General features: G+C 43.6%; 1 protein-coding gene across 2 annotated transcripts; it reads right to left on the reverse strand.

The window, feature by feature from the left end:
* Window positions 1-127: 127 nt before the first annotated feature.
* LOC149317881 (COP9 signalosome complex subunit 7b) lies at window positions 128-18,236 on the reverse strand. 2 transcript variants are annotated; one of them, XM_089508606.1, is made up of 8 exons: window positions 18,189-18,236; window positions 14,018-14,194; window positions 11,003-11,020; window positions 9,049-9,124; window positions 6,440-6,528; window positions 3,205-3,407; window positions 2,972-3,077; window positions 128-1,514 (listed from the first exon to the last, which is right to left on the reverse strand). In XM_089508606.1, exons 2-8 carry the CDS (start codon window positions 14,177-14,179, stop codon window positions 1,356-1,358), a joined length of 813 nt encoding a protein of 270 aa, XP_089364732.1. In that variant the 5' UTR covers window positions 14,180-14,194; window positions 18,189-18,236; the 3' UTR covers window positions 128-1,355. The 2 variants fall into 2 exon arrangements, with proteins under 2 accessions (XP_089364732.1, XP_089364733.1); XM_089508607.1 differs by lacking the exon at window positions 11,003-11,020.
* Window positions 18,237-22,966: the final 4,730 nt, after the last annotated feature.

Here is a 22,966-nt window from a genome sequence, read left to right on the forward strand (position 1 = left end):
TTAATTTTGTTCCATGATCGCAGCAAAGGGCTGGTGTGACAAAGCCCTCCATCACACAACCACTGTTCCATGCAACCAGGTTAATTGTAAACTACATTCAAGTGAAAGTATTGCATCTCCACACCAGTGTGTGAATTTCTTTTTTAATAGAAAAGAAAACAACCTTTCTGACCAAGTCACCTTCAATTTGTCTGTAACAAACAGCAACTTAAAAAAAAAAAAAAGCAAAGAAAGGCTGGAATATTCCAGCCTTCCAACAACAAGTGTACAAAATCAAAGGGTTGGTGGTGGAATACAAACAAAAAGGGTGTTCAAGTTTTGAAAGCCTTATGGTAGCAGCCCTGACAGGGCACTTCTCTTGCTCTGTCAAGAGGACTCTGGGCCAGCAAGGCCAAAAGGAAGGACCCCTTTCACCGAGCTCACTTTCATCCGGGGAGATTTTAACATGTGACACTTCGAAGGATGCAGGAGAGAGGGAGAGACACTATTACCTCAGAACACGTGGAGAAGGTACAACACCAGCGACCCTGTCTCCTTGTCATAATGCTGGGCAGAGGCAGGATTAAGCAGGAAGAGACTGGAATAGCAGCTGTGCCCCCCCCCCAACAGCTCTGCCCCTCTGACATCCCCACTAACCTCCTCCATAGCTGTTAAAATATAAGCAGCACTGGGCAACTAGTGGGCTTAAGAAGGGCAGCAAAGGAGATGGCAAGTAAACACGGCCCGGCACCCAGCTGCGGCCCTCCCAGTGTGAGGTAGACAGTTGCAGCCTAAGGGAAATGTTGACGGAACAAGGAAAGAAAGAAGGCAGCAACAAATGGCAATGCTTGGGACAGGAGCATTGCATTCCCTTTGGTACGTGGCCAGGTTTGGGGGTTAATGTAAGAGATCCCGTGCCCTCCAACTTTCCCAGCCCAAAGCCAGATCTGGCTTTATGTTCCCAAGGTGAATGGTCAAACATGAGCATGGCCACTGGCTTGCAAGATGGCCATAGCCTACCACAAGAACCTGACAGGAGTTGTGCCTTGTTTCAGTCCTCTGCACCCCCACCCTCACCCAAACCAAAAAAAAACCCCAAAACAAGACCTGGGAATAAACTCCACCCTCAAGTTCCTCGTGAAAGGCTCTGGTGCTCAAGAGCCACCCAGCGTGTCAAGGAAGTTGGCAGTGTCCCTTGCTGGTTGAATCCTGGATCCAACTGGGCTTGGGGGCTTCTGGCCTGAAGATCCCCGACTGGCCCAGAAGCTGATGGAAGGAGACACCAGGGCGGGGAAGGGGCAGTGGTGTTATGGCCCCTTCCAGAGTCACTCAGGTGGAGAGCCTCACGTAACATCCTCCTGCTGCCGCCCTGGGCGCTAGTGGCGACTGGAGACCAGCCCTTTCACCTTGGACATTTTCTTGGTGGGCTGCCTCTGCTCCGCGTGTGGGGGGCATTCCCGCTCAGCCAGCTGCTGCTCCATCTCTTGAGCTGAGGAGGAGGCCGTGGCCTTGAGGGTCTTCTTTATATTTGTGACCTACAGTAGGAGAAGAGGTAGGTGGGTGGCGGTAGACAGGCCAATCTGTCACGAGAATGAGGAAAGAACCCTCCCCAAGACCACGATCAAACACAACAGGCAACCAAGACGGCTGGTGTCAGACTTCTTTCCTTCTCAGTCATATCAAAACATGGCAGGTTTTTTAAAGACTACAAATCCCAGAACCCCCTCTCACCCCAAAAGCAGCATGGCTAATGACAATGGTCCAATTTACATTGCAAAAATAATGCAGCTTGATACCGCTTCAATTGCCATGGGTCACTGCTATGGAATTGTAGGATTTTGTGAGATATTCAGCCTTCTCTGTCTGAGAGCTCTAGTGCCACAAAAAAACCCTACAAATCCCAGGATTCCAAAGCACTGAGCCATAGCAGTTAAAGAGGTGTCAAACTAAAGTTTGACACTACATTATTTCTGCAGTGCAGATTAGATCTCTATGGGCTAGAGGTTATAGGAAGCTGTGCCCTTACACATACCTTGCAGCATTCACTGGCAACCAGTCTGCTTCCAGACACAATTTAAAGTCTTGATTATGACCTATAAAAGGCCTATACAGCTTAGGTCCACACTACCTGAAAGTCTGTATTTCTCTACATCAGTCTGCTCACGTTTTACTAACTTCAGACAAGAGCTTCTCTCCACTCACAGGCACATTTGGTGAGGACATGGAAGAGAGGCTTCTTGGCAGCTGTTCCTAGACTTTGGAATTCCCTCCCAAGGGAAGTTCAGTTGGTTCCCTCTTCTCTCTGTTTTTGCCATGAGGCAAAGACCTTCCTAAGCAAACAGGCCTTCAGACTTTAACTTTAACTAGGGCAGAAGAATGTGCATTGGATACGCTGGGTTTTTTTTAATATGTAATACATGCTATGGGTTACACATTACTTGCAAAAACCATGTGATCAAACCCATTTAAGAATTTATTTTCCATGAAAAGCCAATACAGGAGGGGGAGGTCATACCATAGAGAGAGGAAGACAAATATGCTTACATGTATTTGCATATGAAGTGCTTTCAGTCCCTAAATAATCAGGGGAAAGCAAAGGACAGAAACACCTATCCAGTGGCAGGGGGAGAATACTGTGTTAAAAGAATACTGAGAGGAATAAATTAAGAAGAATGAGGATTGTTCTGTTTTCATACTGTAGTTTCTGCAGATTCAGCTCCAAATCTGGTCAGCCAGTGCCAAAGCCTCAAACTCATGCTGCCCTCTAGAGGCCAGGAGACTAACATAGTAGCATTTTATTATTCCAGGACCAATTTTTGACAGCCATAGAAAGAAACCCCTGCAGGCTTTTCAGAGCCATGAGACCAGATTTAGGAGACCTGCTTCAAGTGGGCAAGGGAAAGTCTCAAAGTATTTGCTCAGGTGAAGAAGAAAAATCAGGGCTGTTGCTCTCTTTTTATTTACCAATAATCCACTTAGTATGAATACATACCTCTGTCTCTACCTGCTGCTGCGTCCGGTTGTGGTTTTCTTTGTATTGGTTGGCTCTAAGCACCTGCTGTTCAATTCCCAAGAGAACTGTTTCACACCCATCACACCTGTAAGCACAATACCTGCACTGTCAATGCCAGAGAGATGGCATCAGTTGAGGCAACAGCCATTATAGGTTAACTGGGGAGTGGGGAAACTGAGAAACAGGCACGGGGCAGCCACCAGACAGCTTACCATTCATGAAGTGTTTTCACAATGCTGCTGATGTCCTTCCTTTGGATGTCCCGCCCGATGCAGAAATCCACTTCCAGCATCTGGTTCCGCTGATCCAGTTTCCCTTGGATGATGTCAGTGTAAACAGCTTCAATGATCAGATCTTCTAACTCCCGCAGGTTCCGCATGTCCAGGTCTTTCAATAACACTGAGTAAGGAATGCACTGCAGGTGGGGTAGGGAGAGAAGCCCAGGAGAGAAGCTGTCACTTTGGCATGTTTGTCCTTGACACAAAGTCCCTTTTAGTAAAGGATGCAATCATGGACACTGTTTGCTGTTTAATGGATGTATGACAGCTTTCATTACGTGTTGCACCTGTAATCTTTTCAAATAACTGGAAATGTGGCTAATGGCCACTTAGATATACAATGACTGTCTTTTTTCTTTCAGTTCTGATTAACGGGTTGGATCCATACTTAAGATCAAAATCAACCCAGCAGTTAGACAAGTGCAGCAGTTTTCTTCTTTTCTTGGTGACATACCCATCCTTCTAGGCTCACATCAGTTTCTCAGAGGGCCTTTTCTACTACTGCTCCAAAGCTATAGAACGACCTGCCAGAGGAGATCCACCACATTTCCACTCTGACAGCTTTTAAGAAAGCAATCAAGACGGATCTCTTCCGGCAGGCCTTTCCAACTTAGCTACCCCTCCCCAGATATTGAGATATAGATATGGATATAGAGATCTGGATACGAACTTGACATAAACATGATCACGGCTATGAAAATGCCTCCTCATCTGCCTATTTTCCTCCAAATTTTAATTGAATGTTTTTATTGTTCTACTGTTTTTATATTATGATTGTTTAATCCTGTTTTAGCATTGGGATTGGAAGGTGGGCATAGGGATTGATTTTTTTTTCTTTTTCTTTTGGATTTTATTGTAACCTTGATGTATTTTACTGTTGTAACCTGCCTGGATTCTCCATGATAGGGCGGGCTAGAAATAAACCTATTATTGTTGTTGTTGTTGCTGCTAACAGGGACCATTTATAGCTTCGCTTTTCAAAGGGCAATTGAGCACCCCTAGCATTTATGAAGTTCTAGATGTTTGCAGAATGGGTGTGTGAAGGCTTAAAAATGGCAGGAGAGCAGCACTGGTGCCATATGAAAAGTAACAACCACAGGGCCTCTTGCTTTCTGAAAGCCTGTTTTCTCCTTTTATGAACCTGTCTAAGCCCTATGATCTCCAAGGAAGGTTTCTGTCTCAACCTCACAACCCTTTTGGGCTCATCTGGTGAGGACATGGGAAAGCCTTCTTGGTTGCTGCACCTGGGCTCTGGTACTCCTTCCTTCACGAGGCGCAGCTGGTTCCTCTCTGCTTTTCTTGCTGGTGGGGAAAGACTTCCTTATCTAAACCAGTCTTCAGCCTTTTTAACTGGTTAAAGAAGAAGGACAGGAAATGTGTGTGTTGTTGTTTTTTAAATATGCAGTATAGGTTTTGTGTGCTTTTTAACTGTTTTAAATTAATGTTTTAGAAACAATGTTTTAAGTGCATTGCTAGTTGAATGCTATGTACATCTCTGTACCAAAAATATTGTTTTAGCTATTTTGTTTTAATTTATATTGTATGCCGCTTTGGGTCCCATCTAGGGAGAAAGGCAGAATATAAATCCAGTTAATAATTTAATTCAAAGAGAAATGAGGAAGCAGCAACTGGTGCAAAGAGCTCCTGAGGACCACTACTTCAGATAAATCAGCAAGATTTGTCAGTGCAAGGAAGAGGGGGAGGCAAGAGCACTCACATTAAACACTTTTAATAAGAACTTTAAACCAATTCAGGTACTCAGTGAATTAGGATCCATTCCCCACCGATTCCAGGATCACTGGTACAGTGTCAGTGCTTCAAAGGCAAAAGTCCTTTCAGATAGATACCCAAAGCAAAGGAGGATAAAGAAAATCTCTCCAGATATTGTGTACTGCAGCTTCCAGAAGTCATAGCCAACAAAGCCAATGGCGAGGAATAGGGTGAGCTGCAGTTCGACAACATCAGGAGGACCAGTTTGTTCATCCCTGGCCTCAAGATTTGAAAGAAGGAATAAAAACATGCAGCAGGTGTTAGCTACACAGGAACACAGCAAACATTGTTAGAGTAAAGCATACATCGTTGCACTGCAAAGGGTGATCTAGGATTTACTTCTATCTGCTGCTGCTCAGAGCCACTTGGAAGCAAAATGCTGCCCAAGATTTTTTGAAACACTTGAAGGTTGCACGGTTATTATTTGTTGGGCTGCAACCTATGTTCTTGCTTCCTTTGGAACAGACTAATGGGATAGGGTCTATCCAAATTTGCAGACAAAGTTTGCTTCCAGGGAGGCCCTGACTGAAGCAGGGTTACATTTCCTTTTAGATATAGAAGGGAACAAATAGCTCTGATCCAGAAAGTAACTCAAGTACATAGGTTCCAGATTTCCCATCATTTTGTCTACTTTGTTCTTTTTTCCGGCTTATAGCAACCTTATCATGAGGTTTTATAGGTAAGATTTTTATAGGTTTTTATGGGCTTCCCTTTATCTTCCACTGAGGCTGAGAGCATGTGACTTGCCAAATATCACGCAGTGGGTATCCATGGCTGAGCAGGGATCTAAACACTTTTGTGTCAAGCCTTTTTAGACTGTAAGCCTGAGGGCACAGAACTGTCAAATTAACAATATGAGAGCTTTAATGGCTGAAGAGCAGGGTATAAATATTCTAAATAAATAAATAAACCCCAGTCTCCCAGTACTAGTCCAGCACTCACACCATTACACTATGCTGGCTCCCTTTAGTTCAAAATACACTGCAGAATTAATACAGTTTGAGACCGTTTTATCTGCCCTGCCTCAATGCTAGGCAATGCTGGGAACTGTAGTTTTGTGTGACATTCAGTTTTCTATGTCAGAGAGCTCTGGTGACACAATTAACTACAATTCCCACGATGCCCAAGCACTGAGCCAGGGTTCTTAAAATAGTCTCAAACTGAATTATTTCTGCAGTGTGCTTTGGACCTTTGTCTACCAAAATAATTTTTAAAAACTATCCAAAGGCCCCTGTGTTGACACCCAGAGGTCTCTTCTGCATCTGGTTCTCAACAGTGACAGAAAACTGCAGCATGCATTCTCCCATGCCCACATATGTGTGCAGGCTGGAAAGCTTCTTATTATGGGAGTCTTCTTACAAAAACTGCTGATTTTTGCAAAGAAGTGTTAATACTTTACCTTCATTCTGGAAGCTAAGCTGACAATAGTTAAGTGCTTCAGCTTGTTCTTTTGGGCCCCCGTTAGCTCTGGCAGGTTATTCTTGTTTGCTGTCCAAAAGAGTGAATTAAACAAAATCTTCAAATGGTAAGTTTTAAACTGAATTTCTCAATGTTATCTGTTCAATACTGACTGAGTCTCCCTTATCGGAAATGCTTGGGACCAGGTGTTTTGAATTTTGGAATATCTGCATATACATCATGAGATATCTTGGAGATGGGACCCAGGTTTAAACATGGAATTTATTTATATTTCATATACACCTTATACACATTGCTTGGAGGTAATTTATATATAATGTTTTTAATAATTTCACACGCAAAACAAAGTTTGTGTGCACTGAACCAACAGAAAGCAAAGGTTTCACTGTCTCAGCCACCTATGTAGACAATTTTGTATTTTGGAATTTCTGATGAGGGATACTCTACCTGTATTATTTTTTTGGTTCTACGTATTTATAACCTACATGTTCTGCTAAATAGAAGTAGTCTTCCATTTTCTTTTAGACATTTGCAAAAAGAAAACAGCTGGGACTAGTAAAAGAATGCCCATCTCTGAAGGAAAGGGCATAATCTGTAAATTGCTTGGCTATATATAATCGAACAGGTAAGCCAGAATAAGGAGATCTGAACTCTCTTTAATGCTGCCAGCAGGTGAAAACCTGCTCAGGGTTTATTTTCAGCATCACTCCATTCCTCTTCAAATTTCTTTAACAGTGGTATAGACCACAGAGCAGTATACTACTAGGTGTGAATTACATACCTAAAAAGAGCATACTGACAGGTTGAAAGATCATGTGCTAGAAATCCACAAAAGATACAGAATTTGTGGATTTTGAACTGATACACTTTACACCGTTTGTGAACTGTTTTCTTTCTCTCAATTGTTCCTTCTCCGTGCTGAAGATTATGCATTATGTCCACAACTTGCAATATAAAAATATTTTAACTATAAAACATCATTTTCCATTCTTAACTCCGTCCTATTATTCTGAAGCTTTGCATTCAGAGATGGGACAAATTGCTTGAATTTTTTATGAGTGTGTGAAAATTGGTACTCGGCTATGTTTTTTTTACAAAAGCTATCGCTTGGAGTATTAGATACTGGTAGGTATCTTTGGCTGCATCTGCACTACAGAAATAATCCAGTTTGACACCACTTTAACTGCTGTGGTTCAGTGCTATGGAATCCTGGGATTTGTACTTTGTTGTGGTACCAGAGTTGTCTGACAGAAAAGGCTAAATGTCTCACAAAACTACAATTCCCAGAATTCCATAGCACTGAACCATGGCAGTTAAAGTGGTGTCAAACTGGATTATTTCTGTTGCAGATGCAGCCTTAGAATGCTTCAAGGAGGAGCACAGATGGAAGAGAAGAAGGCAAGCAAACGCATCAGAAAGAAGAGTGAAACACAAAGCAAGTAAATGAAAGAGTGAAAGGAACGATAACTGAACATCTAACTGCCATGGTGCAGTAGCTATGCCCCATTCTTCCTCCTTTGCTTTTTGGGAGACATCTGCAATCTTATGTGAATGGGAGCAAGGAACAATCAGCTGAACAGTTAATAAGATGACTGCCAGCAGTCAGTGAGTCAAGTCAGATGGAGTGGAAGGTAATGGGAAAAGTAGCTCGAAAATGTAGAAAACTGTCCTTTCTGGAGTGTAGAGATGATAAGTTACCTCAGTGCAATGTTATTTGATGATGGGGTTAGACAGTGGTCCCCAGACTGTGCTCTTTAAGGGATTTTAAGACTTCAGCTCCTAGAATCTCCAGTTATTGGCCAACATGGCTGAGGCTTCTGGGAGCTGGGGTCCAAAACTTCTTAAAGGGTACAGTTTGGGGACCACTGGGGTAGAAGCTGTTCAAACGTAATTTTATTACTTTATACATTATATTACATTTATTATATTACATTATATTATTTGCTGTTATTGCTGTTGTGTGCCTTCAAGTCATTTCCATCTTAGAGACCCTAAGGTGAACAATCAATGGGTACTCTCTGCAAGATTTGTTCAGAGGAGGTTCGCCACTGTCCTCCCTTGAGGCTGAGAGCATGTGACTTGCCCAGTCACCCAGTGAGTTTCATGTCTGAGCAGGGAATCAAACCCTGATCTCCAGAGTCACAGTCCAATACTCAAACAGCAATGCCATGCTGGCTCTCATAATATAATATAATATAAATATAATACAATAATATTATATTTATATTATATTATTTTATGAGAGCCAGCGTGGACGCAATATATTGGATAATATAATTGGATAATATAATGATATCATATTTATATTCTCTCACTGGGAATCTCTCAAGAGCAAACCAAAGGGATGGAAATCAGACAAGCATTCACCCTGGATCAGTTTTGCTAAACTTCCTCTTGGTCTAAAAACGGGCCCCATCCAACAAAGAAGAGAGGTCTGTTTGAAGAAACTAACCATGAAATCTTGTGAACTTCCAAGAACTGAGTACCTTCAGCAAGAAGAAACTGGCAAGCGACAGATTTAGAGACAAGAATGTCTCTCCCGCCCCATCCAGATTAAAGCTGTTGCCCAAAATCCCAGCACCTTCTTACCTACATAATCTGGGTATGTTCCATAGGCAAAAAGATTCAACATCTGAAAATAAGCAGCATTAGGCCCATCGGCAAGCTGCAGACAAAGCAAGAAAAAGGAAGAGACCCATTAGAGTGCTACTGATTCACAGCTAATTGTATTAGGACCACTATAGGGCTAATTAAATCACAGTATTACAAATGTCAAGGAGACACTGGTGGAGCTTCCCTAGGCCCAGCCAATTCACTGCCAGAGCTCCTTGCATTCCAGCTTCAGTGTACAGCTTACAAGGGGAAAAACAGTGTGCCACCTTGCCCTTCATTTTGTATATCCTGCTGGCATGCAGACTGTTCCTCCTTTTCAGGCTGCTGTGGGATCCTCAAGGAATCCGTGTGGTTAACAGATGGGATATCTATATTCCAGCTCAGTGCAGCAGTGCTGAACCTAACCCAGCTTTCCCCACACCAGTGTCCTCCAGGTGTTTTGGACTACAAGCCCCATCAGCTCCATCCAGAATAATGGGAGCTGTAATCTAACAACATCTGGTGATGACCAGTTTGGGAAATACTGGCCTAAACCTCCCTCCCTAGCACCACTACCACTGCAAATGCACCCAATGAGTTAATGAAGACAAATTCAGATGTCTCTCCTGTTCTGGCCTGAGGGAATCAGACACAGAGGCAGTTTATATCTATGGGCCCAGGAACAGGCACAAGGTTTTACTGTCCCTTTCAATGACTTAACATATGCAAACATATCCCAAGCTCTCTGTTAATATGCAAAACTTAACATTCATGCAACATTTGCAACTGTTCTGAGGACTTCATGTGCATTCTCTAGCTAGCTTGCTCCCACCCCGTGCCTTGATCTGCACTATATGTTCCGCCAGCCCCTGCCTATATGGCCAATGGCCAGGAAAGAAGGGACTTTTAAACAAAGAGATCTGAACTTTGAGGAATGCTGATGTAGTTGCAAATCATAGATTTCTATACTCTAAGTCAGTATTATTGCAGCCTATTGTACATGGGTGAATGGAGGGACAAAGTGTGTAGATTGGCTAAAGCCATTCAGGGAGTTCATGGCAGTCAAGATTTAAAGTGGGGACTTCTTTGTCTCCTAGGCTACATCAGCACTGCAGAAATAATGCAGTTTAACGCTGCTTTAACTGCCATGGCACACTGCTATATAATTCTGGGATTTGTAGTTTTGTGAGTTAATTAGCTTTCTCTGTCAGAGAGTTCTAGTGCCACAACAAACTAAACATTCCAGAATTCCATAGGATGGAGCCATGACAGTTAAGGCGGTGCATTTTGCAGTGAGGAAGCAGCCTCTGTCTTTGTTCAGAAGGTGGGACACTGACACTGTGTCCAGTAGTTCATGCCACATACACTCTGAAAACAGAACAAGGAGTCAACTTGTGCTTCCTTTGAAAATTGTCCACAATCCCTAGAGGTACAATTCATATTTTAAAAACCTGTGGTGTTCCCTCACTTAGCAGGTTAGCAAGACAACTTTTGGATGGAAGCAGTAACTTTCAGGCTTGATCTCTCTCCAAAGGTAATGCAACAGTGTTTCACTTTATCTTATGGATAGCTAGGGCTCTCCAGGGAATGAAAGTAGGGGTACATTGTAGATGTAGTAACAGCAGTAGTAGTAACAAATGCTCTCAAATTTTTCCAACTTTATTTTAGGGCAAGCACCTTCTCCACCCCTAAATCAACAATATTATGGGACTGTTTTCTTCATATAGTAATGTCAGAGGGAAGATTCTGGATTAGGAACTAATTGTGTGTTTCTGCAGCCCGACGTGGAGGGGCTGTTTATATCTGGAAAATCTTGACAACACCTGCACCTGCCAGCACCCAGTACTTCCAAGCAGTATACACTGCATGGAAGCTTTGAAACCTTGGGATTTGCTCCACAGGGCCGCTTATTACATGAGCAGCAGCGGTCTTGCTAGGGCCTTGTGCTCACCTTGTTTGCTTGCTGTATCTAGAAAAAAGAAGAAAAGCTTCTGATAGGACATCAGTATAGAACCAGAAATAGATGCATTAAGACCAAAGAGAGTTAATCTGTCCTAGGAAAGATGGTGTTTAAACATGGTGTCATCCTCAGGGCAAAAACTAGACTTGTCAGAATTTATTCATTAGGTAAACTAGTGAGTTGGGACATGATCTCAAGCACCTTCCAAAACCAGAAGCTGTAATAATCATATTAGTTACCTCTAAAAATCAATTCAGGAAGCTTCATATGCTGCAGCACAATGTTAGTGAAGGTACTGTACAGCCCTCTATGGAAAATGTGCCACTAGAAACACAAAAACGTAGATTTGGAAGAGACTACAAGGGCCATCCAATCCAACCCCTTCTGCCATGCAGGAACTCTCAATCAAAGCATCCCCGACAGATGGCCAACCAGCCTCTGTTTCAGAACCTTCAAAGGAGGAGACTCCATCATTTTCCAAGGGAGAGTGTTCCACTGTCAAACAGTTCTTACTGTCAGGAAGCTCTTCCTAATGTTGAGGTGGAATCTCTTTTCTGGTACTTTGCATCCATTGCTCTGTGTTTTAGGAGATTATCACACTACACTCTTAAAGCATTGCTATTCCACTTTAACTGCTCTGGCTGCCTCCTGCTGCATTCTGGGATTTGAAGTTTAGGAAGGGGCATTTAGAATATTCAGCCAGAGAGCTCTTAGGCCTCACTGAACTACAAACCCCAAAAATGCAACAGGAGGCAGTCAGAGCAGTTAAAGTGGAATAGCAATGCTTTAAGGCTGTAGTGCAATAATCTCCTTAGTCTGTGGAGCAGAAGACAACTTGCTCTCTCCTAAATATGACACCCCTTCAATGCTTAAACAGGGCTATCATAACACCTCTTAACCTTCTCTTCTCCAGGCTGAACATACTCAGCTCCCTTAGTCTCTCCTCATAATGAGTAAGAACTTACAGCACCCCAAGGCAGAAGGACATCACTATTTAGGCAGCAAATCTGCCTGTATTTATGCCTGCTGGCACTGTGCATGTTCCTTATTATACACTATAATGGTACCACTTCACACAACTGGCTTATGGCACAATTTGCCAAAGAAGTTGGCTGCGAGTGCACTTCAACTTTTCAACTAGAGCAGTGTTCTTAAAGCATGTGATGTGGGGCACAAGCAAGAGTTCTTTCTCAGGGTGCCAGGAACCAGCACCATATTTGTGTTCATTGATGCCAACTGTTTCTCTCTTTCCTGGAAACTTTCTACAGACTAGCAGCCCACGCCTCATGGACTGGCACTGGTCCATGCACCACCACTTTGAGTGGCACTGTATTAGAGCACACACAGGCAGAAATATACTTCAAATGCTGAGGAGTCACTATTAGGATTTCTGGGACAGAATGTGTGTTGGACACAGTTCTGGTCAATACACTTTGAAAGGAATACCACTGAGCTAGAAAAAAGATGGAAGAGCTACAATAAGCTCTCATATTAGGAAAAGAGTAAAGAACTTTTAGGCTACTTTACTTAGAGATTCAAAACAGAGAAGCATTTCTTTACCTAACACATAGTAAAAAGTATGGAATTTGCTTTCGCAGGATAGAGTGATGGCCAACAGCCTGGGTGCTCTAAAAATATATTATACAAATTAATGGAGAGCTTTGAGTTTGTATTCATGAACGGCAGAGAGTTGGACTGGATGGTCCTTGTGGTCTCTTCCAATTCTATGAATATATGGAAGATAAAGAAATTAATAGCTATCAATTATGCTCATCACTACTGGAGACAGTCTCCAATACTAGTTGCTAAGGAACACAAATGGAAAAGAGCTACGCTCCTTGTGATCTGTTGTAGGCTTCCTAACTGCTAGATACTGTGTCAATACAACACTGGACTAGAAAGACTTTCAGCCTGATTCAACAGGGCTCTTTGGAAGTTATTATAGTCTATGCACCAAGATTCTTTCAGCCCAAGAATTGCACTTATGATATGTTTAGTTACAGAATTATGGAAATGGAAGAAACCTCCAACATCATCCATTGAAGCCCCTTGCCAATGCGCCCACTACTAAGTATAATGCATCCACTATTACTGGATGGTGATCCCTGAAGGAACATCATCTGGTCTCTGCTTTAAAAACTTCTAATGAAGAGGAGTCCACCATCTACCAAGACAGCCTCTTCCATCATCACACAGGAAAAGAGATTCCACCTCAAACTACAAGAAAAGAGATTCCAACTCAACATTAGGAAGAACTTCCTGACAGTAAGAGCTGTCCGACACTGGAACTCATTCCCTCAGAGTGAGGTAGTCTCCTTTCTTTGGAGGTTTTTAAACAGAGGCTGGATGGCCATCTGTCAGGGGTGTTTGGATTGTGTGTTTCTACATGACAGGAACCTGGACTGGATGAACCTTGAGGTCTCTTCCAACTCAATGATTCTACAGTCAAGAAATCCCTCCAAACCGTGAGCCAGAATCTCCTTTCTGGTCATTTAAGCCTCCAGCCCACAGGAGGAACCAGAAATGAATCTGTTCCACTGTTCACTGTTTTTCAGTAAATATTATGTGGGGGACTGCCATTTTCTTCCTGATGTATCAGGGACCAATACCCTATTTGTATCCACTGGCTATAATTGTTTAATCTCTTTTCCTGGAAACGTACTGCAGAACAGTGTCTGATGGCTCACAGACTGGCAGCAGTCCATGGACTACCACTTTGAGTAGCACTGATCTGTGTTGATAGCCCTTCAGGCTATTTGCAGGGGCGATCATATGAGCTTTTAATGATCTGTTCTCCAGGTCTTTCACAACTGTCACTGTAAACTTTGCTCTGTGTCGCTTTTGTAGCGCCAAGGTTGTGGGAGACCCTTTCTCTGAGAAAAGAGTAGGAATCCTTGATGTCCTTGTCCTGAAGAGGAGAATCCTTGCTTACCATTACGTCAATGGGAACCCTAACGGAGGAAAAGGGTCAGGGAGGGAATAACTGAGACAATCCCACACACTTACCTCTTGTACATTTGTTAATTCTAGTAGCTCTCCAAAGACATAAACCCCGGGAGCCTCCAGCACTTGGTTGATCAGAGCAGTTAGAGCTGACCCAGTGGTGCCTTTGGCTAATAAAATAAACTGCTCAAGGAGATTACAGGAAGGTTTCTGCTCCCCAGCCATTCTGGATCTGTTAATCTATTAAAGAGAAAGAGTGCTATGTAACACACTGTTCAGCAGCTACATAAAAGTGTGCCAAGAAAAGCAAACATTAGGCTCTCAACTTTGTTTCTTGTTCAGAAAAACAAATCCAAGATAAACGAGAAGCCTATTTACACAGAAGCAGCATGTTATCAACATTAAACAATAATTCAGTGCATCCCTGATGAAGCCAAAGAACATGGTTTATTAAAAAGCAGTAACAAAAAGAAAACAGAAGCCAAAGAAGATGGTTTATTCAAAGTTACAGCTCACATTATCCTGGCAAGATATAAACTGAACCCTTGAGAGGTATATCACCAAACCTGAGGAGCCATGGGGGTAAAAAGACAGACCGATAATGTATTGTCTTCTGAAGTAAGCATGTCTCTTGAAAAACCAAGACTATATTTGCATGGACTGTCGCACATTTGTGTCCCAAACACTGATGGCAACAGCAATCATCCATCTTTAGCAACTAGAATAACTACTTGTACTTAGTGCTGGCTTAGTTGTAGATAATCATTTCAACCATAAACATTTTAGGCTGATATATTGGTGGGGGGAGATGCCTCAAAGGACTGGGCAAAAACACTTTGCCAGCAAAATCTCAACTGAGAACAGCCTAATTTGGGCTAAGAGGAAATTACGGGGCAACAGAAATGCTAAGGACCTATGCCCAAAAAAACTGGCCTCATAAAATCCACTGAAATGTTTCATATTAAGGAGGAGTGCCACAAAAACATTTCTAAAGAACTGAGATTAATTTTTGAAGGTCTTCCAAAGCACTTTCTAGAATTCCTAACATAGGCTGCATCTCCACTGTAGAAATAATGCAATTTGACACCACTTTAACTGCCATGGCTCAATGCTGTGGAATTCTGGGAATTGTAGTTTTGTGAGACATTTAGCCTTTTCTGCCAGTGAGCACTGGTGTCACAACTACAATTTCCTGAATTACACAACACTGGGTTATGCCAGTTAAAAGGGGTGTGAAATAGAATTATCATTGCAGTGCAGATGAAGTCTATGTTAGGAATTCCAGAAAGTGCAGATGCAGCCATAAACAGCCTTTTGGCAGCTTCTTTCCCCCAAAAAAACATGGACAAGATTTGCACCTACAAATCAGTATATTTCTGAATATCTGAGAGGTCAATTTACAAGAAGGAAGAGGACACAACCTATGAGCCATGAGTAAAAAGAGTGAGATGCCTCTGCAAGGGGAACAGAGAATTATCTCAGCAAAGACTGAGAACTAATAAACTGAGGCTTAATTCACACAAGAGAGGTGCTCCATGTCAGCAGTGAACACAGACTGTAGAATAGGGACTGAATTTGTTTTGGAGAGGGAAGTAATCTCTTTGGGGGAATCTGGTTTGCAGGCTGGGATTACTGTTGTACTCACCTTGAGACTGGGATGGCCAGATATTGACTGTGGCCAGGACTGGCTAATGCACCAACTATGCCTCTTCCTAAAGAGATCCCACCTGGCTATGGTAACAGATACCTTGGTTACATCCCACCTGAATAAGTGCAACACTACTATTCCAAAACTATTCCACTACGTTAGCAGCATCAGGTGGCCCAGAACACAACTGTAAGAAGGCTGGTGCCAACAGAATTATGTTCCAACAACAGTTGTATTAATTACCAATAAGCTTCCAAACACAATTAAAAGCTATGGCAATTACTTTGAAAGCCTGAAATGGCTTAGGCCATAAATACCTTAGAAACTACCTCTTTCCATATCATATTGCCTGCCCCCAAAATCAGAAGAGAGGCCTGAGTTTTAAACTGCCCTGAATGGTCCTCTTGTAATAACAAATAACAAGTAAATATTTGCAATATACAGTCCTCCCTCCGAATTCATGGATGATCCGTTCTGGACCCCCCCCCCCCCCCCGGTGAATGTAGAAATTCACATATATTCAGTCCCCATAGCTTTGAATGGCCATGTGCTCCTGTGTGCGGCTATGTGTCACAGGAGCATTCACCATTAACTTTAATGGAGGTCGCCACTCCGAGAATAATCAAAACTGCAGATCTTGAGTCCGTGAAAATGGAGGGGCGACTGTACTGAATTACAATAGAAGAAATATTAGGCACACATTCAACTGTTCATTCCCTTCTCTTCCTCTCCTTTTCCATTTTCTCTCTCTCTTCCTCATCCCCTAAATTTTGTACCTTGCAGCCTGAATCTGAGAGCTGGAAAGGACCACAAGGGCCATCCAGTTCAACCCTTTGCCATTCAGGAATACACAACTAAAGCACTTCTGAATTATGGTCATCCAACCTCTTTTTAAAGACCATTGAAGAAGGAGAGCCCACCGCCCTTCACAGCAGTCTATTCCAGTCTATGGAATACCTCTTACAGTCAAGATGTTCTTCTTAATGTTTAGGTAGAATCTATTTTCTTCTAATTTGAATCCATTTGTTCATGTTTTAGTCTCTGGAGTAGCAGAAAACAAGCTTGCTATGCTTTCAGAAGAATGATTCTGGAGGATTCTGGCAATAAATGTGGTACAAAACTTTCTGTTACAGTTCTACAGTCAGAGTCCTCACAAACCAAGGATCCATTCTGCACCGTAGAAATACTGCAGTTTGACTCCACTAAGCGCTGTGGCTCCTTCCTGAGGAATCCTGAGATCTGTGGTTTTACAAGGTCTTGAGCCCTCTCTACCAAAAAGTGCTGGTGCCTCAGAAAAATGCGACTGCCGGGGTTCTGCAGGGTTGAGCCATGGCAGCTACAGCACCAATGCTCTAAAACAATGCAGTTTGACATCTTTTCAAGTAGTGTAGCTCCATTCTATGGAATCATAGGATCTGTAGCTTTACAAGGTCTTTTGCCTTTTCATCAGTTTAAAAGGGCTGCAAGCCCCATCGTCCCCAATGGCTGCACATTCGCACGGCTATTCTCCCATCAGGGGCAGGTGAATTCCCATTGTCCTTAGCGCACAGGCCGCCACTGGGGACAGCGGGGGCTTGCCATGCGCGGATACTTACATCCACAGATAGCAAGGGCCCACTGTGCCTTTCTTTCTCCTGCATGACTTTGAAACGCTTTTGCTGAGGAAGATCCAGGGAGCCCCTGAGGTTTCTTCCGACTCTTCTATGACTCTTTGACTCGAAAGCGGCGCTATGTGTTTTGTGCATTTTGGTCGGCCCCATAAAAGCATCGCTAATTTCTGGATTTAGGATGTGAAAGGCCATTCCCTTCTGGCGGGTTTATCAAGATGTTTTTTAAATTGTGAATTATAAATGTGGGTTGTTTTAATATTTGTATACCTTATTTGTCCTTTCAAACTGATGTGTTTTCACGGATGTTTGTTAATTGCTGTTGTTCCCTGCCCTGATTCCTGGGGAGAGGCATCTAGGAAACTGTTGTTGTTGTTGTTGTTGTTGTTAGTATTATTACAATAGTAATTATTCAAACAACGACTACTGCCTCTCCTCATGGAGGAGGCGCAGAAGAACAATTATAGACAGCATCAGCTAAGACGCATCACTTAAAATGTACATCCCCTTAAAAGGACAAATGATTATTTGTATAATGATAGTTTCCCAGCTGCCTCTCCCCAGGAACGGAAAAACAATTAAGCAACTCATCAGTTAAATATAACAACAACAACAACAACTTGTCCTTTTCAACTGAGGTGCATTTCAACTGATGCTGATGTTAACTGCTGTCGCTCCCCGCCTGGATCCCTTGGGAGGGGCGAGGAGGACACAAGAAACGTTCAAAAGGGCAGATCGTTAAATGGTTAAATGATGTTATTAATTATCATAATCATCATTATTACTGTTCCTAAAGAGGCGCTAAGGCTCCTTCTGCCTCTGTCCTCAGAGGAGGAGGCAAAGGGGCAGCTAAATGCCTTCCTTCCGAGGCGCTCCGTGGAAGCAATCCCGGGGAGAAGGCGCAGGGAACCGCGCGGGGTCCCTCCCCGGAGGATAAAGGGCCTCCTCCGCGGGGCCTCGGAGCCCTTTCGGCGCTTACCTGGCCCTGGCCGCCTCCGCCGCTCCTCAGGCCGCCATGACACTCACAGCGACGCCGCCGGAAGCAGCAGCGTCGCCCGCGCCACTCCGGTCCGTCCCAGAAAACGGTCCGACCCAGAAACCGGAAACCGCTCCCGAGCACAAAGGTTCCGGGATAAAAGGGTTCCGGGGTACACTATAATGATGATGATGATGATGATGATGATGATGATGATGATGATGATGATGATGATGATGATGATGATGATGATCTGGAAACCATGTCCTATGAGGAGAGACTCAGGGAGCTGGAGATGTTTAGCCTGGAGAAGAGAAGGTTAAGGGGTGATATGATGGCCCTGTTTAAGTCATATTGAGGATGGAGCAAGCTTGTTTTCTGCTGCTCCAGAGACTAGGACCCAGAGCAATGGATGCAAGCTCCAGGAAAAGAGATTCCACCTCAACATTAGGAAGAACTTCCTGAGAGTAAGGGCAGTGGAACACACTCCTTCCTGGGAGTGTAGTGGAGTCTCCTTCCTTGGAGGTCTTCAAACAAAGGCTGGATGGCCATCTGTCACTGAGGATGCTTTGATTGAGAGTTCCTGCATGGCAGAATGGGGTTGGACTGGATCAGGGCCCTTGTGGTCTCTTCCAACTCTACGATTCTATGATTCTATCCACAGATTCTACATTCACGGCTTGAAAATATTTAGATATAAAAAATAATTCCAAATGCAAACCTTGATTTTCCCGTTTTATATCAGGGGCACCATTTTACTGTGCCATGATATTTAATGGGGCTTCAGCATCCACAGATTCTGATATCTGCGGGGATGCTGGAACCAAGCCTCAGTCCACTTTTATCAGATAAAACTGACCACACGTAAAACACACATATGTTGCATCCACACTGCAGAAATAATCAGACTTTGACACCACTTTAACTACCATAGTTCAGTATTATGGATTCTGGGTTTGCAATTTTGTCAGATGTTCAGCCTTCTCTGTCTAAAGGTTTTGGAGCCCCAACAAAATGCAAATCCCAGAATTCACAGCACTGAACCAAGGCAGTTAAAGTGGTGTCAAACTGGGTTATTTCTGCAGTGCAGATGCAGCCAGAGTACGTAATTACTAAAACCTAAGTGTTATCTGTTCCCTCTTTGTTTTAAAAGCCCTTGAAGAAGGCTGTTGCAAATCCTTCTTGGCCAATGTGAAGAATAAAATTTTCCTATTCGCCTTGAGACTCAAGTCTCTTTTTGTCAATGCATTTTTCCTGTTCCATCTGCCTTTCCTTCTTTTTTCAAGTCATCCCACTTTGTTACCTTTTTTTAAAAAAAGAAATTGTTAAAATTGTTAACTGCAAAAAATAATAATCTCCAGAGCCAAAGTGCAGCACTCACATCCACAGCAGCATATCACTCATGTTGCAAGGATTATTTTCTTCAATGCTTGCAATTCATTTTTGCAATTAATTAATTCAGCTGCATGCTTTTTTAAAAAAAAATCTGGAAAGAGCCTCGGTTCCCCAAATTCGCTTTGCCTGTCCCATGGGGAGAGAATCTTTGGGGAAGATTGCTCCCAGGGCTGTCTGGATAGCTATGAAGTGGGGATATGTCCTGCAAAACCCATCCCATAGTTCCTCTGGAAAGAGCCTCGGTTCCCCAAATTCGCTTTGCCTGCCCCATTGATCTCTGGGCTGTCCTCCAAAAAGCCCATCTGGTGCTCAGGCAGAGGTGAAAAAGAAAAAAAGAATAGTTAAAAATGGCGTTCAATGGCTCTCCTCACACATTGGTCTATGAATGAGGAGCAGAGGGGAGGTTGCAATCCACCGGAGGAAAGGCTATTATGCGAATGGAAGAAAATGGCGCTGGCGATGCAGAAAGAAACCAAAGAGGGTGACACCCCCAGGCCAGCCCCTTGAGCGCTGCTCCTCCCATCCTGTGGAACCCGAATCAGACGCCGAAACGTCCCCATTTAAATAAAGCGATTCCTATCTCGGATCAAGGGATAATACTAGGGTAGACCCTAGTATTTTTTTACGCTGGGTTATAGGCTTCTGATCTGGATTAAAAGTTACGATTTGAATCAGATTTGAATCGCAGTGGGGACGATAGCGGGGTAACCTAGAACTGTTCTAGAGTTAATTCGGGATTGAGTGGGAACGATACACCTTGGATTCGATTTGTAAACCAGTGTATAAGAGAGTGGGAACACCCCCTTTATTATTATATTTGAATCCTGCTCTTTCCCCAGAACTGGGACTCAGAATGACTTCACAACATTAAAAAACAATAGAATTAAAAACATAGAAAAAAGTACATTAAAAAGGAATTAAATTATATAAGTAATGTTGGACTTATATTGATGAATATAGAAAGGCAAAAGGCACAAAACTAGTGTCTGCGAAGACAACGGATGACAGCAGAACAGAGAGAGAGAGAGAGAAAGAGAGAGAGTGGGAATCTCAGGTATTCAGGGACCAGAAACACAGTCTTGCAAAGGGATTTGCAGAAAGCCCTCCAGAGAATAGGACCCAGAACAACTGATGCAAACTACAGGAAAAGGGATTCTGGGTAAACATTAGGAGGAATTTCCTGACAGTAAGAGGTCATATAAGAGATAGGAGTGTCGGGGGAGAACTGAAGAGGGTTTTGGGGAGCTGTGATCCAAAACCCATGGCAGAAATAATCCGGTTTGAGGCTGTATCCACACTGCCCAAAGAATCCATTTTGACAGCACTTTAACAGCCATGCCTCAATAAATAAAATAATAATAATAATAATAAATAAATTTTTTATTTCTATACTGCCCTTCTATTCAATCAGGGCGGTGTACAACATCGTAAAAACATCAAAACAATACATCAATTACATTTACATTAAAATTACAACATATTAAAACAATCGAACCAGCTTGCCGCTGCTGGCTTGGGGGGGGAAGAACTAATTGGGGCTTGTGTCGGGGAATGCTGATTTAAACAAAAAAGTCTTAAGCCCCTTTTTAAACTGGGCCAGGGAGGTGGCCGAGCGGAGCTCGATGGGCAGAGAATTCCAGAGGGTTGGGGCCAAGATGGTAAAAGCTCTCCTGGACGTGGAGGCTAGTCTGGCCCCTGGGACCCTCAGTAGCTGCTGCCCAGATGTTCTGAGAGCGCGGGGCGGATTGTATGGGGAGAGGCGGTCCTCAAGGTATCCTGGGCCCAAGCTGTGGATCTCTAGGAAGTGTGGTTTGTTGTGGCACCAGAGCAAAAGAAACAAGACAACTCATGCTTACACTGTTAGTAGATTATATATATATATATATGGCATCTATCTATCTATCTATCTATCTATCATCTATCTACTATATCTATCTATCTATATACATTACTTCCAATTCTGTGTCATCTCTGGGAAGGATGCAAAGAAAAGGGACCACAAAAGGGAGGTCAACTCCTGGGAAACATCAATCAATCTCCATGAAGCTGCCTTATTTCTCCTGCGCTGAGCCTCCCTGCCTCCAGGTGGCGCTGCTTCCCTCCTCCTTACTCCCAGACTCAAGGCTAAGGCCCCGCCTCCCTCCCAGAGACAGAGACCCAATGGAAGGTGGGAGGGGCAGAGACGGGTAGGAGGTGCCAAGGGCGGGGCCTTGCCAATTTGGAACCAATGGGGAGAGAGGAGAAAATGTAATTTCTTCAGCTGCTCTTACAATTTCAGCGTCATGGCCAGGAGGTGGCGCTGTTTCTTCCCTCAAGGTTGATGCTCCTTCTCCCTCCCAGCGGCCATGGAATTTAGACAAGGAGGGACCTGAAGCTCAGAAGACTCATGGGCATGGTCAAGGGCGGGGACATGCAAATTTTGAACCAATCAGATGTGAGAATAGCCCCGAAGTCTCTCCTGGGGTCCCAGAGTCCCCCTGTAGGTGAGGCTGTGAGGGCAGGGATGGGTCGGGGGCTGTGGAGAAGTCTGTGGGCGATGGGGGCTTCTGGGGCTGGAGGGGGAGCGGAGGTCGAGGAGGAGGAGGGAGGACTGGGGCCGGGGGCAAGGTCTCACTGTGGCCTGGAAGGATGTCCCAAGGAGAGGGGGCTCTGGGCCAAGAGTCTAAGTGTTTGGTGACTTTCACACCAAAATGGGTCCTTTTCAGAGCCTTTGGTGTGATTTTGGTGATTGGTTTTAATGGTAATTTTGAGAGTTGAAATAAGTATTTGGTGAGATATGGGGGGGTTTGGTGAGTGAGTTTTGGCCAAGCGTCTGGGGAATGATCTTCCAGGCTTGTGGCTTGTCTTGGATGCATTTTAACATGCTACAAGAAGATTGAGATATCTCTGTTGTGATCAGTTGTTGATCACTCCATTTACAGTGCAGCTACTTCCTCTGCACTACCAACAATCACATCCATCTAAGATAAATGTAGGACATGACATGGCCTTCCTCTTCCACATTTACATGCCACCTCTGTTGAGTTGCCTTGAATCAAGAAGAGGCTTCCTTTGCAAGACACATCTGGTGGTTCTCATATAAGTGATATGCCTCAGTTCACCCACCCATTGGTTGGGGAGCTTTGGTAAGTCCCACGGAGCCCTGGCGGCGCACTGGTTAAATGCCTGTCCTGCAGCCATTCACTCAAAACCAGAAGGTTGCGAGTTCAAGATCAGCAAAAGGGCCCAAGCTCGACTCAGGCTTGCATCCTTCCGAGGAGGTTGCTAAAATGAGTACCCAGACTGTTGGGGGCAAATTAGCTTACTTGCTAATTAGCTTACTTGCTGTTCACCGCTATGATCCTTGGAATAGCGGTATATAAATAAATAAAAAACAATAGGATGTT

This window comes from Sceloporus occidentalis, unplaced genomic scaffold (assembly GCF_023333645.1).
Source record: "Sceloporus occidentalis isolate IW3139 unplaced genomic scaffold, rSceOcc1.0.p SCAF_2, whole genome shotgun sequence".
NCBI lineage: Eukaryota > Metazoa > Chordata > Lepidosauria > Squamata > Phrynosomatidae > Sceloporus > Sceloporus occidentalis.